This window comes from Sebastes umbrosus, chromosome 12 (assembly GCF_015220745.1).
Source record: "Sebastes umbrosus isolate fSebUmb1 chromosome 12, fSebUmb1.pri, whole genome shotgun sequence".
Taxonomy (NCBI): Eukaryota; Metazoa; Chordata; class Actinopteri; order Perciformes; family Sebastidae; genus Sebastes; species Sebastes umbrosus.
Window position 1 is genome coordinate 31,402,500 of NC_051280.1, and position 12,245 is coordinate 31,414,744.

Here is a 12,245-nt window from a genome sequence, read left to right on the forward strand (position 1 = left end):
GGTATCATATGAAACCAGAAAACCTAAAGAATCCATTGGTACCAACCATTTTCAAAGGGGTCCCTTGACCTCTGACCTCAAGACATGTGAATGTAAATGGGTTCTATGGGTACCCACGAGTCTCCACTTTATGATTATCACATGCAGTTTGGGGCAAGTCATAGTCAAGTCAGCACACTGACACACTGACAGCTGTTGTTGCCTGTTGGGCTGCAGTTTGCCATGTTATGATTTGAGCATATTTTTTAAGCTAAATGCAGTACCTGTGAGGGTTTCTGGACAATATTTGTCATTGTCTTGTGTTGTTAATTGATTTCCAATAGTAAATATATACATACATTTTGCATAAAGCAGCATATTTGTCCACTCCCATGTTGTTAAGAGTATTAAATACTTGACAAAGCTCCCTTTAAGGTACATTTTGAACAGATAAAAAGCCCTAGTTTTAATATTCAACGGTTAAAATTACAGATCAAGAAAAAATGATAACTCAAAGATAAGTCAATGTATAAAAAAAATACCATTGATAATGAAAATAATCAGTTACTTGCAGCACAAAGTGGTTCCCCGTTTTTCACCGCTGACCCTTTTTTATTATTGTTTCCCGTAGTTCACAATGGTGCCCAGCGCAACCACACACACCGCACAACAGCATTCGATTTGAGAAACAATCCGCTGTGGTGATGGCCTGGTTTCAGACCTCTGACTCACCAACCATACCTCTGATTATTTTAACAATTTAACTATTGTAAGTCTGCTGTTGGGCTCGTTGACGGGGGTTTCCCCATTAAGAAAAACAACCAACCAATCAGAGCTTAAAAATGGGCATCACCTTCCCGTGCTGGAGCTAGAAAAACAGCTAAATCCACGAAACATAGCGACAGAAAATGGCAGCATGGATGAGATTGACACAGCTACACCGGTTGTTGTAAGTTGACTTAGAGAAGTATCAACATGCAAACATTGACAAAGATTAAGCTAACTCCTAGCAACTACCACAGCTTCTGTGTTGACGTTGGTGGGTCGACTATAAAGCAAAATAACTCCCCCACCCAAACAGAAAACCGCCGACATGAACATGGCATCAGGCCGATTAAAGAAGGGGCAATTTAGTCTGATTATCACTCTGATAAAGCTTCTCACAGGACTTAAACACAGTCCAATGTGATAGCAAGGGTTTCAAAAACCATGATTAACCTCTGAGAAAACAAGAAATCACAGTACAGACTTGCATGACTTTATATCTAATCCAGAAAGGGGGGGTTTGGGTGGTTGTTTTAATAGACTCTTAAAGTCCCCATGAAATGAAAAATACATTTTCCCAGTTTTAATCCCGTGTTAATTGTTCATTTTTCTCGTTATATGCCAAATATATGTAAAAAAAACAAAAAACAGAATCAGAGTATTTTTACATCAAAATTTGATAAAATCCCCGTTTGCTCTCTTCCTGTAAAAGTTTGATGACTCATTCTGCACTCAGAGGCGTTTTAAAAATGCATCCAATCAAATGAGACTATGGGCGACTAGCTAGCCAATCGTTTATGGATCGATCAATATACGTTGTTTGATTGAAGTAGCTAATAGAGCAGTATGGAGAGAGACTGGAAGAGATGTGTTTCTGGATATCAGAGGGCAAAAACGCTGTTTTCATTTCCAAAACAATGTGGCTGAGGTCCGATTCATTCAACGGAAACGCTTTCTGCCGGTAAGCGGGGGGGCTCCGGGCGCCGTTCATTTGTATGTCTATATTGTTAAGCGTCTTCGAGTTCATGAAAAGCGCTATATAAGACAAATTTATTATTATTATTATTACGTTCTGACCGCGATGCAGTAACGTTACCACACAGCTGGTTGAAAATCGGCCAAATGTCCCTTTAATCTCTCCCTCGTCCTCCTCCTGATCTAATAACAGGTGAGGGAGGTTTGTGTGTGGCGCCGAGCCAACAGTCCTCTGTAGATCCGTATCGGGCTAAACTCTAACTCGCCCACTTTTTGGCAGCCCAATTAAATGTGAATTATTTTATTTAAATCGCTCTTGTAACTGTTCACCACTCAAATATTCTGTTTCACTGTGAGATACGTCACAGTACCGTAGTTAGACGCTCTAACTTCCGTTTCATGGGGACTTTAATTACAACCTACAGTCATCAAAAAAACCTAACAAAGGTCTGAGGTCTTTATGTGCAGTAACATGACAAAGCATGCCAAACACAACCTGGCGCTGTTCAGGACCATATTGCATCTCTGAGCTGGGCTGGCACATTAAAATTTCAAGTGCCTCTCATGGAAGCCAAACAGAGCGTCTCTTATCGGGGTTACAAAGCAATATTGTGCTGAATTATTCTAATGGATGTCTGTTACGCCTTTGGGCATGATCTCATATGTAGGCTAACGCAAAGCAGGGCCAAAATGGACCAGAATGTTTGTTCTACAACAGACAGCGAGTGTGCTGCACCCATACTGGCAAAACACAGTGTGCTAATGCCGTAAACTAGGCCAAAATTAAGACCTTCCCTGTCTTTACCTCTTCTCATTTCGGTTTTCGCAAACTGTGAGCTGGCCCTTATCACCCAACATCAGTGTTGGATGTCACTAATGCTCTTGTGTTTGTGGTCTTGTGGTTCAAACACCTGGTGGAGAGACTGAAACCAGAAAAGTGATGCTGATTAATGCCCACATTCAACTAACACATATGAGTGCAACTGTCAGGTGTCCATATACTTCTGGACATGTGTTTAGGCCATAGCCTTAAAATATTGAAATATTATTAATAAGCCATACCGCCCAGCCCTAGTACAAATAGTTAGCACGACTAAAACAATGTGAGAAACATCAAGTGGCTTCAAAGCTGTGAATATGGGCTCGTCTTCAGTTGGATTCCTCGTTTAATAACAAGGGAATAAATCACATCTTTGTCCCGGCGTGACGTCCCGTGCTCTTATTTATTCGAGGCGGGGCCGGGCCCAAACAGAATATGCTGCATTGTGTTGCTGCTGGTCTGGCCCTGTTCCCAGTGGACACGGCCATCTGACTTAAGATTCACCAGAAACTCAAGTTTAAATTTCCCTCCCAAAGGTTGACCTTTTATCTCCATTAGCAGCTGAGATAAACCAGAAGACACCTTTGATCTAACAAGAGATTACGAAACAACTGGTACCGATTGATTTCCGGTTTACGTTTAGCGTGGCGGGCCTGTTCCAGGAAATCCCCGCCTCTGCTACCTTAAGCACTCGATCAATCTGTGATTTGAAAAGTGTCTGCAGAGATGAAGCGGTGGGCTAAATGAATACAGTAGTGGTCTGTCTGCTGAATCAACTGTACAGCTGCAGATTTACTAAAGACATCATCTGTCTCCGCTCGTCTCATGTTCCACCACTAACATAATAACCTAAGTAGGCTAAGTAGCATAAGAGGCCTATCTGTGTACAGTCAACCCTTTGTGCACGCTTCATGGTCAAAATCAGACACACTGTAGATCTCAAGTCAGGCAAAAGAGACGGAAAAACTGAAAGGCACTTTAAACAAATTGCAAACTAAAAACACATTTTTTATGCTTCCTCTTGAGCAGATTAGTCGCCTGCCAAAATTTCACAAATGCCGTACAGTAGTCACGTCCATCGAGATGTAACCGAATTTCCAGAAAATCAGCAAAAGAAATGAACGTGTGAATTAATACGCACTTGCGAACACTATTGTTGTGCGAGTATCGGGAGTTCAAGATAAACAGCTGGTGTCACTAATTCTCCAGTTGGGTGCTATTAAACCACTGAAGAAGAAGAGGATGCAATGAGAGGACGCAATTAAAACGGTGCCGGAGTGACATTTTTTTTTTTTTTTTGCAATATTTTGACATTCTTTTGAATTGCAGGTATTTCGATCAGTGTTTTTTCAATGTGCATAAACACAAGAGAGGGCGTTAAGGTTATTTTGGTACCCAAGATTTTTGATATGCAAGATTTGAGTTGGTTGCCTAAAACAATGGTTCACAAAGTGGGGTCCTTGAGAGGGTTCCAGGGGGGCCCCCAGCAAAAAGGGGAATAATTCATTTTCACAATATGTCCATCCACAAGTAACACAATGACAGAATCTATGACTATTTGGTAATGGGTTTATTATACTTTCTGTAATAAAACATTACAAAATCATATCAAGTGGGGGTCTGTGGTCTAATTTGTGTCAGTTTAGGGTTCCTTGATGTAAAAAAGTTTGAGAACCCAAACTATAACTTGCTATGTTATCATAAAATGAAACCCCAAAGTAAATCAATAAGGACGACATGGATATTATGAAATGATAAAAACTCAATTTGGTCGTATGGCAAGAAATAGGTTGCAATACAGCAGCTAACTATATGTAAAACATACTTTCTACATCTGATTACTTTGGAAAATAAAAGCGAGAGTGACTAAGCTTTGCCACAACATTTAACAGCATGCTGGTTTGTGTGTTTTCTAAACTGTGATGGTTTTTAACGGACGGTGTCCTCATTCCAGTGACTGTAGAAGCTGTCAGCTGCCATTAAACCAACGGACCACACCAACGTGTTTCTGCAGCCAAACAGTATCTGCTCCTGTTGGCTGGGATACCCTGCACAGCTCTGCTCTGCCGTTGCTGACCGTAGCCTGTTAAGGCCGGGAAACAAATGTTTTCATTCAGCAGTCACAAAAGCAACTGAATGCCAGAGTTTACTGGTCAAGTGGGTCTCGCCAGACAGACAAACACTTTTTGGTTACTTGCCAAAGTGGCTGGTAGAGCACATAAAGTTACGACCAACAACAACTAAAGATCATTTCAAGGTTAATTAAAACATTTTGTTCACCCAGATTATAATTCAAAATCAAAGTTTAAATGTTACATCTAAAATAGGGCTGTCAAAGTTAACGCTATAATAACACATATGCACGCTGGTGATGAAAAACTGGCATGGCCATTTTCAAAGGGGTCCCCTTGACCTCTGACCTCAACATATGTGAATGTAAATGGGTTCTATGGGTACCCACGAGTCTCCCCTTTACAGACATGCCCACTTTATGATAATCACATGCAGTTTGGGGTCAAGTCATAGTCAAGTCAGCACACTGACAGCTGTTGTTGCCTGTTGGGCTGCAGTTTGCCATGTTAGGATTTGAGCATATTGTTTTATGCTGAATGCAGTACCTGTGAGGGTTTCTGGACAATATTTGTCATTGTTTTGTGTTGTTAATTGATTTCCAATAATAAATATATACATACTTTTGCGTAAAGCAGCATATGTCCACTCCCAGGTTGATAAGAGTATTAAATACTCGACAAATCTCCCTTTAAGGTACATTTTGAACAGATAAAAAGCCCTAGTTTTAATATTCAACGGTTAAAATTTCCATTAAAAGGTACATTTTGAACGGATACAAAATGTGCGATTAATTGTGATTAAATATTTTAATCAATTGACGGCCTTTAAAAAAATCCCAATTCCCAGAACCAGAGGTAACGTCTTATATGTATATGTAAACGGAGAAAAGCAGAAAATACTTGAACAGAGACTGTTGGTACTTTTGCCTGATAAATGACAATTTATTGATTGTCAAAAATTACTGTTGATTCATTTTCTGTCAATCAACCAAAAGATGAATTTACTTATTGTTTTAGTACTAGCTGGAGGACAGGCCACGTGTACATGTCTATGCTAATTTTCATATTATAGGTATTCTATTTGGACATGAATAGGTTACAGACAACTCTACAACAAGATATATACGTAAGATGCTCAAGTTCACTGAGACAACATCATGTTGGCATAATTGTGGCTCCAAAGCATGTTCAAGGACACAATGTTCTTTCACAAAATGTTCTTTAACATGTATTTAAATATTGAATTTTAATGTTTTGGGTTTTTCTTTTTTTTACAACTTGCTCATAATACAGGAAACAATAAAGGGGAACTTCAGTGATCTCTTATCAGACTTCCTGAAAGTTAGGAAATTTGAGAGACACATTGAAACAAACCAAAAAAACGGTCAAAATCTAATCGTCGTTGCACTACAGCCAGACTTTTTCCGAACTTCTAACCACCGAGATGTTGTTGAAATCATTTTTTAACCCTCCATATTTTCCAAGGCCCTGCAGGTAACCTTGTACCACCAACTGGCCGCTCCACTGATCCGTAGCCAAATATTCAACAACATTTGGCAGGTGTCTGGGAGCTATTTCAACATTATAGTTACTTTTATTTTAATTTTACTTTCCAACACTATTCCAAATCTTGTTTTATTTTTGTTTCTTGCACTTTGACTAGGGCTGTCAACCGATTAAAATATTTTATCTTGATTAATCCCATGATTGTCCATAGTTAATCGTAATTAATCGCAAATTAATTGCACATTTTGTATCTGTTCAAAATGTTCCTTAAAGGGAGATTTGTCAACACAACATGGGAGTGGGCCAATATGCTTGTTTTATGCAAATATAAAAGGGACCCCTTTGAAAATGGCCGTGCCAGATGGCATAGCCTTATGCATTCTGCTAATTGCAGCCAAAAAGAGGTACATTTCTTCACTATTTCTTACTGTAATTATTGTAATTTCTAAGCTACAACCTGGAGCAGTCTGGAGGACTCCAGACTCCTTTCGAGGTGACATCGCACCACCAACCGGCTGCTCCACTGATCAAAGCCTCTCTCCTTTTGCTACTGCTTGTTTTAAAAAGAAGAAAAAAGGGGCTCGGACCAGAGCCCAGCCTCTGCGGGACTCTCACTTTATTCTCCCCCCCCCCAACGACAGGAATGCATATAAGACCTTCCCCTATTCCCTCCGCCTCCCCCACTCTCTTTCATAACCCTGCTCTCATTTGTTGGTTTAATTAGGCTTTACCTTGTTTGAGTCCACTGGGGCGAAAACTTGTGGGGAAGCATGTGAAAGGGAAAGGGAAGGATCACACCGTCGATCTGGCCACAGAGATATCTGGAGCAAGTGTCCGACATGTAGGCCACGGTGTTGGTAAAAACAGGGAATACAGGAACTCTCTGCTGATGTTTTCAACTTCCTGCTTGTCAGCCTTTCTGCTGATGTGCCTTTGAACATAGCTCTATGGCTTACTCAGTAAGTTCAAATGTTTGGGGACGTGACAAATGTGGTGCTACATGCTGATTGCAGTTGCATCTTCAAACTGCCAAGCTGCTGAAACGCACATAGCTGTGTGCAAATGGTGAATGTATGTGCAGTCATACATTGTCTGCAGACCAGTCTTTATATCTTTGGGCTGCATACAATGATGTTTTAGACAACAGTGTGCTTCCAACAGTTTGTGTTTGGCCCTTTCAACATGACAATGATCCATATAGGCACAGCCTATTACGCATTATTATCGTGTTAACTTTGACAGCTGTATTGTACATAATTTATTCTTATATTACTCAAAAAGCTAAGAGAGCTTGTAGCGAACTAGCCGCTCGGCAATCACCCAGCTGGAGATGTGCGCGAGCGACACCGGCCAGCTAACGTCACTTCAGCGTTCCTACTGTCGGTGCGAATGCAAACAGAAAAACGCTCCTGAAGGTATGTAGTTCAAGAATCCCCAGAACTGTAACGCCTACTGTGGAAAATTTCCTTTCTTGTATTTTATTGTATAATTCTGTTTTTTGGGTTAGTTTGGGTTCTCGTTGCATACTTGAAAACCTTCCTGATTTTCCTGGTAGAATCTCTTTTTTCATTGCCCCTTTCCTCCTGGGGTCACAATTCTCCCATATTTCTCCCGATTCATGGCCAATTTTCACACTTTTTTTCATTTTCGTTATCTCAACCTGTTTCTGGAACGGAACAGTGTGTATAATCCCTACTGTTTCCACCCGGACGACAATAGAGCTACACCAAATGTTGTTTCCCGGCGGATATGAGTAGGCTATGCTCGCGACACAGCGCAGTTTGAGCTCAGGTTTAAGCTGCGCTTGCTGCTGGGTTCAACAGAGCTGTAACGCAGCTTCCTTGAAGACGTTTTCAGATGCTGCATCACACTGGATGTGAATGTCAGATGATTCTAATAAGATTACAGAGAACATGAATATAACAACAAAAGTCACTGCTTCCCAAACACCTGCCATTTTTCATCCAAACCAATCACTGCAGAAGTGATGTCACTGATTGGATCATATTTAAACTAGATAGTAATGACTACTCAGTGACATCAGCAGCTGTAGAGGTTGGCTGGCGGACGGCGGCTCGTGTTCACTTCCTCTCACATTCACACAAACTCTTACCTAGATACAGCGAGGCGTTCTCCTTCTTGACGTTGTCGTCCAGGTAGGTGGGTCCCAGCGTGTAGATGGGCGTAGACCCCATGCCCACCAGGATCTGAGCGATAACGAACAGCGCCACGTACAGGTTGTGCTCGTTGCCCTCCTGGTCTCTGGGACAGGAAGTGATGTCGACGCGGTCCCTGCCGCTGGCGTTGCTGTTCATGCACAGGCCCTCTCTGCCGAAGGACGAGTTGACCTCCTGGATCTGGTAGGCCGGGGAGATGAAGTGAGGCAAGGAGAAGAGGGCGGCGCCTACAGCGATGAAAACCCCGCCCACCGCCAGCCATCGAGGCCTCTGGCCTCGCCCACCAAAGTAGCTGATGAAGACGACCACTAGGAGGCTCCCTATGTCGAAACAGCTGACGAGGAGGCCTGATTCGGAGCTCCTCAGGCTGTACCTCTTCTCTATGGTGGTGATGACGCTGCTGAGGTAGCCGGACACCATGAGCGACTGGATGAACGTCAGGTAGCACATGCAGAACAGGAAGCAGCGAGAGTCCTGTAAGAGGACGTTCAGGTACTTCCTAGTGGGCAGACGAATCCGAGCCAGCCTGGAAGCGAACAACCCCGGGGGCTTCCTTCTCGCCATGTTTTTACTCCTACGGTTCTCCGTGTTCTCCATGTACGAGCTCGGCCGGTTCAGCGCCGACTTCCCCGGCTTTGGCAGGTAGTTTGTTCTCGTCGGGGACTCGGCCTTAAAGGACTCAGTCTTGGCCGGGAGCTGGATAAATTCCGCGCTCTCTTCCGCCGTTATGGACACCGAACTAGCCAGTAAGGTTTCCTCTTGAGGCGCTTCTTCGTTTAAAATAGGCAAATTTTTACATTTGAAGTCCGTACCTGGCTCCTCCAACTCGCTGCTAGAAAACCCGTCCTCCTTCTGAAGGGACTCTGACAACTCCGCTTCCTCGTGGTCAGCCATTATTCCCAGTCACCTTTCTTTAAGGGGGTAGAAGAATAAACCGCCCCAGTTCCAAGCCTACGTTTACAGTTCAGGGGCTGCTGCCCATTGCATTTATTATTAATAGGTACATCTACTCCCACAAATACAGTCTGGCACACAAAGAGGCCCAAAAAAAAGCAAAGGGGAAGTAGACTCACTGCTTATCTGCAGCACAGGCTAGACAGCCTCTGTTTATCTTGTCATGCACACTTGCCTCATGCCACCATGTAATCCGGAGGTGGCGACCGCTCAGGCCTCCTCAGCTCCAGGGCTCCCTACAGATGCACATTTCCACTCAGAGATGGCTGCTCTCAGCTGGACTCTGCTGCTCCTCCTCGGCCGGCAGGGATGAAATGAAGTTGCAGCGCATCCCTGACACCCCTGCCAATGAAGATCACAGTCACAATGTCACTTCTTTCTGCACATTAAATGATGCACCCCCCTCTTCTCCTCCTAACTCATCCTCCCAGAGTCAAGGGCATCACCCCCCCACCCCCTCCCGATGTTATCACCGCACCAGCTGTCCTCCCAGCAGGCGAGCAAGGCTGTCATTTAGTGATTATATTTCTGTGTAAATCCCTGGAGATGTGCATGAAAAAATAATAATAAAAAATCAGCAAAGAGGAAGAGTAGTCGAGGGTAATGAAAAGAGAGAAGTCCAGGGAGTGTGGTGATGGGCTGCTCGGATAATAACGCTGCTCAGAAACACCGCAGTGCTCAGCTGCTCAGCAGTCGCTGTTTTCAAAACAACTGCGTCAAGCTGCAGAGTTAACTGCACGGAAACCGGAAGAGTACACTTCAAAATAAAAGCGTTAAAAACGTTTACTGTAAAAAAAAAAAAAAATGTACTGACTGAGATGTATGCATAAATATAAAACAGTTAGATATAAAACTGTTATATATGTGTGGATTTATGCACAAAATCAACCCACTGATTTCAAGTTTGCTGCAAAGCATATTTTGTGCTGCCCTGTGAAATTACACGAGATGAAAAAAGACAATGTTGGTAATATAAATACTATTTAAAGGGTTTGTATAAATCTACCGCTCGCATATGCGCGCTTGCGTGGGACTACGCTGTTCAGACTCCAACACAAACTACACGGAAGCACCAAACCTGCAAAGTTCTATCTAGTGTAGCCTGTCTGTTAAACATTGTTAACTCTTCCTGCTCCAGCCCCCCGACCACGACCAGAAGACACAGGGGAGACCGTAGCTTTGGTCTCCAGGGCCGGAGTCTCTGCTCCGCTGCTCCTCTGCCTGCCTTCACTCACACACCGCGCTCGTTCCCACTCTTTCACTCCACTCTCACGTGCATGCGCGCACACTCCACACTGCAGAAGAGTTAGTAGCTCTGAGAATATTTAGTGAATGTACGGTGGACGTTTGTGCAGAAATAAATGCTGGTGAAATATAGAGCGATATTGTAGTTTTAGCTGACGTGTGTCGCCTCACTGTTTTGAGCGATGCTCGTTGAGCGATGCACTTAACGGCCACAGGTGTCGCTGTAAACAAGCAATTCTGAAAGTTACAAATAGTCCCTTTAAGATATGTTGTTCTTATATATTGTTTCTTTTTTGGGGCTTTTATTGCCATAATCCTATGTATTTATATGGTTCTTATTGTAACTTGTCCCTCCAACTGCCCCATGCCTTTAATATGTTTCCTTTGACTTAACTAATTATTGGTTGTCTGTTGTAAATAAATAATAGAATAAAATAAAATGTAGATAAATAAAGTTGTCTGAACTGAACTGAACTGAAGTGATTTCATTCCCTGCTTGTACTATTTCCCTACACACATGCCTTCAAAGTGGGAGCCCCAGTACATGGCGTCAAATAAATGAAAAAAAAATATTCAGAAAAAATGTCGCCGAACCCCATTAATCATCTATATATTTAAGATTGTTTTCTTTGTAGCTTAATGTAACCCCCACATTTGATCGAACTTTTACTATTTCCTAAATCGATGATGTCTAAGGATATATTCGGCCTGCATTACATTCACCAAAAGTCAATGAACTAGACACAGACATGGCTCAAACCAAACGTATGCCCACTTTAGTAGCTAGCTAACGTTAGCAAGCTGGTTGACGTTAGCTAGAGCGATTGAGAGGAAAGACTACAAGGTTTGGTTATTATTAAATAACAAATAGCTAAATAATATGTGCCGAATTTACCAGTAGACAAAGACGCATTCAGAAAATGTTTCCGTTATGTTCTTCGACGTGTGAAATGTTACAGCTTGGCCAAATATGTATTAATTGATGTTTTTTTAAAGGGAGTTTGGTGGCATAACGGAGCGTTCCTCTAGCAAGCTAACCCGCAGAGGAAACGTTCACCGATGGATAAAACAACAACAATGTCGACTCTGCGCTTCACTAAGCTGACGACACGGTTTTTTAAAGCTTCATGTCCGAGTTACTCCACAAAGCAGGCCGTTAAAACCGATAAAAACACGTTCATATTAAGAAATATCTCACCTACAAAAACATCTTCTCACAGCGCTGCGTCAAGACGAGGGGAGTTAGCCCGAAGAGACCGGAAACTCTTCAAAATAAAAGCACTATCTATCTATCACAACTTTAAGAGAAAAAAAGTCGTAATATTACGAAAATAAAGTCATAACTTTACAAGAAAAAGTCATAATATTACGAGAATAAAGTCACAACTTTAAAAGAAAAAAAGTAATTTTTTTTTTAGTATACATAGTAACAGCAGAAAACATTTACATACAAAAGAAGCATTGCGAAAACATAAACAAAGAAGTGTGCCAAACATAAAAGGACAACAGAAATGAAACAAAACCAACATAAAATTAAAAAATTAAAAAAACACAATAAAAAAAAAAAAGACCACAAGAGTATGACAATAATTTCAATTAAAAACGTTTATTTACACATTTATTTATGTATTTATTAATTTATTTATGCACGATTTCACCCCTTATTTATTTCCCCAAACGTATTTATTTCTGTATTCTTTTCTTTAGACATTTCTTTTTACATTTCTTTATACATTTATGCCTCATTATGCA

General features: G+C 41.8%; 1 protein-coding gene across 5 annotated transcripts in view; it reads right to left on the minus strand.

The window, feature by feature from the left end:
• The window catches only part of LOC119498639 (solute carrier organic anion transporter family member 5A1-like), a 30,300-nt gene extending 18,464 nt beyond the window's left edge, over positions 1–11,836 (minus strand). For 2 of the 5 annotated variants that reach the window (XM_037787661.1, XM_037787664.1), the window contains exons 1-2: positions 11,692–11,836; positions 8,231–9,590 (exon numbers count right to left, since the gene is read on the minus strand). In XM_037787661.1, coding sequence (XP_037643589.1) covers positions 8,231–9,188 — 958 coding nt within the window. In that variant the 5' untranslated portion in view covers positions 9,189–9,590; positions 11,692–11,836. Of the gene's footprint in view, positions 1–8,230; positions 10,309–11,691 lie in introns of those variants that run through there. The other 3 variants (XM_037787665.1, XM_037787663.1, XM_037787662.1) reach the window with 3 other exon arrangements.
• Between the last annotated feature and the right edge of the window lie 409 nt (positions 11,837–12,245).